This window comes from Numida meleagris, chromosome 3, assembly GCF_002078875.1.
Source record: "Numida meleagris isolate 19003 breed g44 Domestic line chromosome 3, NumMel1.0, whole genome shotgun sequence".
Taxonomy (NCBI): domain Eukaryota; kingdom Metazoa; phylum Chordata; class Aves; order Galliformes; family Numididae; genus Numida; species Numida meleagris.
The window spans coordinates 39981245-39988258 of record NC_034411.1 but is presented as its reverse complement, the minus strand read 5'-3'; the positions used below and the strand labels follow the sequence as shown (position 1 = coordinate 39988258).

General features: G+C 49.1%; 1 protein-coding gene across 1 annotated transcript in view; it reads right to left on the bottom strand.

Moving 5' to 3' along the window:
* RHOU (ras homolog family member U) overlaps positions 728-7014 on the bottom strand; it is a 16821-nt gene continuing 10534 nt past the window's right edge. Inside the window, exons 2-4 of the mRNA XM_021390468.1 lie at positions 6860-7008; positions 6238-6296; positions 728-3706 (exon numbers count right to left, since the gene is read on the bottom strand). Of these exons, the coding sequence (XP_021246143.1) occupies positions 3251-3706; positions 6238-6296; positions 6860-7008 (664 nt within the window). The 3' untranslated portion in view covers positions 728-3250. The remainder of the gene's footprint in view (positions 3707-6237; positions 6297-6859; positions 7009-7014) is intronic.

The following is a 7014-nucleotide window of genomic DNA, read 5'->3' as shown; positions in this document are numbered from 1 at the left end:
GCTGGGTATGAAGGATCATTTGTCACGTCCCAACTTTACGCTCAGTCATACCCTAGAGGTGTCCAATTTACAAAATACGTAGGAAAAGAATGGTAAAAGTGAAATTTACTTCCGTGCAAGGATAGATCAGTTGTTCGAGGGCACTTTGATGTGATATGAAAAAAATACCCCAAAATTCTCCCTCGGGAACCTCCATCCATCATGAAGTGGCAGCAATTTCGGTGTTTCTGGAAAACCTCTTGTACAGCAGGCGTACTTCAATGCACTCTTATCAGCTACGGCTGCCATCTCATCCTGTAGCTCACATTGGGCAGGTGGAGCCTTTTGATCACAGCAGCACATGCACATCATCACCCTGGCACTGAGGATGACCTGAGCTGGCTCAGCCTTGTTTGGAGGCAGGGATAGGTAAGACACCAGGCTGCGCAGCAGAGAGAAACACACCACAGCTCTTTTGCATGGGGACTTACTTGGCTGTGGGCACTCAGTGGGACAGGGAGGGATATGGGATAGGATGGAAATGGCTCCAAGAGGAGGGAACTGGCTCTGCTCTTCCAAAACATCCTCTCTGGCTCTCCCAGTGCAACAGGAGCAGGAAAGGTCACACTGGTCTGAGTGGTCCCAGCAGGGCCATGCTGTCCCTGCTGCACACCTTGCTTTTGGAGTGCAGGTGCAAGGAGCCCGCCCGCACCCCCCACCTCCTCCCAGCGGGCAGCAGAGGCAGACACACACATGGATCAGCATTTATTTCCAAATACCTCATTTATACCATTCTCACATGAAATATTTCTTTCAGAATATAGCCTACACTCAGAAGAGGTTTTTTTCATAAGGCACATCAGATTAGACTACATAGAGACATCTCCCCCCCACTTGCGCTCGTAAAATACTGGTGATTTTTAAAGTAATAATTCTAAAACCTAGACCCTGTGCAGCCCCTTGTAGAGCAGTATTCATAAAGTTATTAGACCTCAGTTTACATACACCTAGTAAAAGGCTATAACAAGTTGTATATACATCACATTTTCAGAAACAGTCACAGCTGGCTACATTTAAAAGTAATGCTACTCCAGACTATGAAACAGGCTGCTTATAAAATGTAACGTACTACTTCCAGTACGGCATGATACAAAGCAGTATGACCTTGTAGAAGAAATTGTGTTATTTTTGCAAGTGGGAGTTGCTCAGAATCTAGCCTGTCTCCTTCCAAACCCCACATTTTTGATCAGCTGAGACCATTATACAGAAAAGCAAAGCATCCAAGAGAAATCTGGCTTTAACATTTGCTCCAAGATGACAGTATGACTGCATATAAGAAATTCTGTCAATGCATCAGAATAAGAAACATAAAGGCTCAGATGTTAACTTCATGACCAGTAAACATTAAACCATTATGAACCAGATGCAACCAAGTTCAATGCATCCAGCTTCTGTGCTATGGAAACTGCTTTTCCAGGCTGTTCCAGAGCAGAAGCCTACACATTCTTATTGAATCAGGCCTTATGTAAAGATTTCCATTCCATTTTCAAGTTTTCAGCCATGGAACGTTATCCACTCTGCTCTCATTTTGCTGTAGTGGAGGAAAAAAATATTGCCTTTGGAGTTTGTGCCAATACAACCCAGAATCCATTTATGTAGTGTCATTTTCTTTAATGGACCAGGAGGTAAACTGCGGTCAGCTTTATCAGTTCAAATGGCTTCCACAGTTCCTCTCTACCTCAGGCATTGATTCATCTATGGTGAAAAAGGGTTCTGGCTTTCTGCAACTGCAGTTTAGTTTAAGACTATGAAAAAGGTCACTTTAAGGCTATGGCCAAAGGGGAAAAAAAAAAAAAAAAAAAAAAGAATAGAATCTGATCTTGAAATACCTAAGAAAAAAGTAGTCGGGGCCATAAAAAGACAGACAGAGAGCATAGACTAAATGCCCTCTGCAGAAAAAGTTAAAATACCATTCTTGCAGAAAGTCACATTACCCCTCCAGTCTCTCAAACCCTCAGGGACTGAAATTAGGCTTAGCCCAGTAGGAATTGGATTTAGTCAGAGGGTAGGTGGCACTCAGCTCTGCACTACATTGATCACTCAGCTACATTTTAGGCACATTTAACCTGCTGGACTGATCTGGGAAAATATTATCCGTTAAGTTTTCAGAGCGGCCTCAGCCAATTTCCCCAGCATGAGTTTGGACAAGATTCAACTGTAAGCAACTGCTGCTTTTAGGAGGGAAACAAACTTGGTTGAAAACAGCATGATGAAGAGGACATAGCAGTCTCACTTTGCTACAGTCCTGTCTGTTATGACCTTGATCTGCCTGCTTTGTTGTTTGTTTAGCAGCCTGAAAGGTAAGGAGGGGCATTCTGAAACTCTTGGCTGTAGACTTAAAAACAGATGCAGTTTGCACGGTGCTGCACAGATATTTGTTACATCTCTTTAAAAAAAAAAAAGAAAAAACAACCAACCCAATAGCATTTACATTCCTTTCTGCTGAAATAGACCAACTGTCGTCACGTCCACACAAATAGAGAGAAACCCACTGCCACCCAAAGTGGTGAGCTAAGGCTCAGTAATGCTCCTCGGGCTTCCTTGCAACAACCTGGGCAGGAGGGGAAAAGGACAGAAACGACTCTCAAGTCGGGAGGTGACAAACGAGATGTCAGTGCTGTAACGTATCAGGTTCCCTCACAGCATGCTGAAGGTATATATGTGACCTTTCCAACCACAGCATTTGCGTATAGGTTACACCTCTTGCATACCCTTTTTAAAGCGATCCCTAAGACTGTTGGTCTGGGAAGACATGGAGAAAAGAGCAGGATTGGGTTTTTAAAGCTAGAAAGGTCCGTTAGGAGGCACAGTGTTATCTTCCCTTTAACCGTCCGTGTACACAGCTCTACATTTCCACAGTCACTCATGCATTCCTCCTGTGCAGCCCTTGCAGCGAAAGGCTCCCGTCTGTTCCTCCCCATCAGGTACACATGGTAAGACAAGAAGTCGAATCCTTTGGACAAATCCTCATAACTTCACAGACACATGGTGCACTTCTTCCGCAATGAAAGATCTTAGTCACAAAACTCAACGCAATGATTTAACTACAAATCCTTCTGCCACCCTTGCGAGGGCAACTGAGATACCAAGTAGCAACATATACACATACATACAGATCTACGCTATACACCTGGGACAACACAGAATGAGATTTCAGCTAATATAGCCTCTATTTGATTTTCTCAGAGCAGCACTTGGGTCCTCGCAACTCCTATACAAAACAGCAGTATTTTTTCCACCAGGATTTGGAGAGGTTTTTCATCTTGTCTGGAGTCCTACACTTGGATTTCTTTGGTTGCTGCTGGGTGTCTGAGTACTGAATTCCAGCCACAATGGCCGCATCAAAGACCTCCTTAAGGTTTTTCTGAGTCAAAGCTGAGCACTCGATGTAGGACGCAGCTTTTATTTCCTCAGCACAAAGCTTTGCGGCCTCCTCCGGGACCGGCTTCTCCTTGCACTTGTCCAGCTCAATGAGCACCTTGACATCCTCCCGGAGGTCCGACTGCGTCCCCACCAGGATGATGGGTGCCTTGGGGCAGTGGCATCGGATTTCGGGGACCCACTTCTCGATGACGTTCTGGAAGGATGAGGGGCTGACAACGCTGAAGCACAGCAGGAAGATGTCTGTGTTGGTGTAGCACAGAGGCCTCAGCTTGTCAAACTCATCCTGCACAGAATGACACCAGGTTAGCACATGACAAACAGCGCTGTGTAGGCCGCAAGATACCCCCAGCTCCAACCCCTGCCCTCCACAGAGACCTCAGCACCAGAACGTGGGACGAAGTGCAGGCTCATGTGCAGGCCCAAGGCATGGCCCTGCCCAGCCGCAAGCCCCCACCTGGCTGAGCTTTTATAATACTGCAGCTTCAAGTGCTTACGTATTTCCTTCGCTACTCGCACATCAGCCCTCTGCCCTATTTCAGCCCAAAAAAGGACCAGCAAAGCCACAAAGAGCAGTGAAGCTAAAAACAGAGGTATGGGAGGGAAAAGGTACGCGGATCTCAGAGGTACCCTCCTGGCTGCAGACACGGGCGAGAGCACAGCAGACAAGTGGCAGCAAGCACATCCTGGCCGGAAACATTTTGAAACCAGTGCCTACTTAACAACATCCTACAGAAGAAGCAATAATGTACCTGCCTTTGTGCCCGGGGATTTAAATCCAATGGCAGCCACAGCGAATCACAATGCGCAGGCTTAACATGCCAATGGCATGGAATAAGAGCTTTACCTTTCCCTCCCACCCATGCCACATCAAACAAACTGCAAAGAGGCCTCCCGGTGCTATCTTTTTTTTTTCTCCCCCTTCCCTCTTTTTGTTAGAGAAAACTCCAACAAAGTAAGGCCCTTCTGCAGCTTCAGGAGGTAGCTGCAAGAAAGCCAAGCACCTGAAGGTAATAAAGGAGAAAAGAATGCAGCAAGAAGCAAGGGTTAACTAACTGCATGCAGCGCTTTATGCTGACAGCAGGATGAAAGCAGGGTAACACCAGCAGCCTGAGCAGGTAGGATTTGCCTCTGCGAGGTGACATTTTAATTAAAATGGACATGTTCTCAAAAGCTCTGAATTTAAAGTGTAGAGAACAAATGCAGCTAAAGACATCTCTCCAGAACCAGCATTTAACTGCTGAATTGCAAGTCGCGTGTTAATTTTCGAGACAGGAAATTTTGCTTTAAAGCCTGTGAGGGCCCAGGATATGCAGCTTAAAGACCACTGGAAGCCTCAGAAGTCTCATTCCACTTGAATGAATTTCTTCCAGCAGCAACTCTGAGAAAGACAGCAATTTATAAAACACGAGTCAAGAAAGCAAGCTTCATTAGCTCTGCTGATTCCCAGATTAAGGCTCACAAGAGAGCCGGCTCTCACCATTTGACTGGAGGAGCCCCGTGCTCACTGAGCCGCAGCTCTGAAGGACAGAGCCATTTGCAGCAAGGCACCTCACTGCCTAACTGCCTCTTCCTGCAACGTGAGAAACCTCAGCAGCACTCGATTCAATGGGCTTGAAAGCCAAACCCAGATCTTAAGGGTTCCTGCCCAGATGGAACGGCGCCCTTTATGTTTCAAGCACACTCCTGCGGCTTCAATGGCAGGTACACAAACTGCAGGGCTCTGACACCAAAATAGCTGGAATTTCACCCTGACTGGAGCGCTCTTTGAGCTGCAGATTCCAGCAGCAATCTCACCCAGCCAGGTGTATTTTATTCAGGACGACTAATGCTGTAGACAACCCCTCCGTTTTTAAGGAAGCAACTCCCCCTGTTTCAGGGCACTCGGGCAGCCAAACACCTGAACCACTGCGCAGCAATGCAGGTCATCAGACTGGCTGGCCCCGCCTGGCCTGGGCACTACAAGCAAAGGCTGCCACCGCACCGCAGCAATGGTGTCACCTGCATGCTCTGCCTATGAGCACACACAGGGTTCCACCCTGGCACAAGACCAAGGGACACTTGATGCTATTACCTGCAGAAGGCAGGTAATAACCTGCTTGCAGGCTTGTTGGTTGGGTTTGTAGGGCAGATGGAAGCCCTACACTGCTGCCAGGGCTGTGCAGCCCTCCAAAGTCCTTTCTTTTGTGGGGCACCTGCTTGCAGAGGACCTAACTAGGTTTGTGTGCTAAGGCCGCTGAGATTTATCTGTGCGACTTTGGTGAAGCCACAGACCTGGATCCACAAAGCTGTTCATGAATGCAGCTCCCACCCCCTTCAAATGCAAGTTAAGTTGCAAAACACTTCAAGCTACCTGGGCTCAAACAGCGCTGCAAGTGTTTATGGCATGCGCAAGCTAAGACTACCCAGAAAATACAAAAGATAGGTGCTCCGGTCAGGCAAACAAGGAGCTAGACATAGCAGGAGCTGGTCAGCTTGAGGCAGGGGGGGTGCAGCACTTCTTAGCAGCTGGCAATTGAAAGTGTGAAGTCTGCACAGACACTACCAAATGGCATTTTTTTCTCCCTCAAGTCCCTTTAACAGCAGTTTCCACCTCTCCATACCTACAGCTATGAATGCTTTACACGCCTGCGTCCCAAACACTGTAATTCTCATTTCCGTGGTTATTTAAAAAAATGAAGTCAGTGACAACTGTTCTCAGGGAACACCAGGTGGCCCTCCAGACTCCGGGGTCACAACCAAGACCACTTTGCATGACCTCTCCCCCCGGGACCTCCGCCCCCTCCCGCTGTCACTGGGGTTGGTGGCTTCACTGACCTGCCCGGCCGTGTCGCAGAGCTGCAGTCGCACCGGCTTGCCATCCACAGACACCACAGCTTCGGGGAGAGAGGAGGGGAAAAAAGCGTGCTGAGTTCAACTTCGCACATTTTCCATTAGAAAAAAAAAAAAAAGAAAAAAAAAAAAGAGGAAAGAAGAGGTACAGTCTCTCCACCCTTACAGTCTTTCTCTTCGCTTAGGCTGGATAACAGCTCAGCAGGGCTGGAGCTGAGTCTAGCACCAGCACTCCAGCACGCAGAAGCCCTGGGGGCTCTCCGCTTCATTTCCCCGCGAGCGGTGCTGCACAGAGACCCGCGCCGCGCCTAACCCTGCCGGAAGGGCCTTACTCCACGATCCCCTTACGCTTTCTCAAGCACAGAAAGCCCCCGCCGGGCCGAAGGCACACGGAGCGGAGCCTCACCCTCCGCAGCCGCCTCTGGCCGGAGAGAGCCACAGATCTGCGACGTTCCCTCGGGGCGCGCCCATCTCGGAGGGACGAAACTTTAGCCCGGCGAACTCCCTACGCAAACCGCTCCGCTCGGGCGCGCCGGCTGCGGGCGCCCTGGCACCGACCCACCCGCTGCCGCTGCCCAGATCGCCGCCGGCCCCCGGTCCCCCTTACCGGAGAAGTTGTCGAAGGCGGTGGGAATGTACTCGGTGGGGTACCCGTTGGTGGTGTAGCTCACCACCAGACTCGTCTTCCCCACGGCGCCGTCCCCCACCAGCACACACTTGATGCTGCGCCGCGGCTCGGCTCCGGCCCCGGCCCCGCTCCCC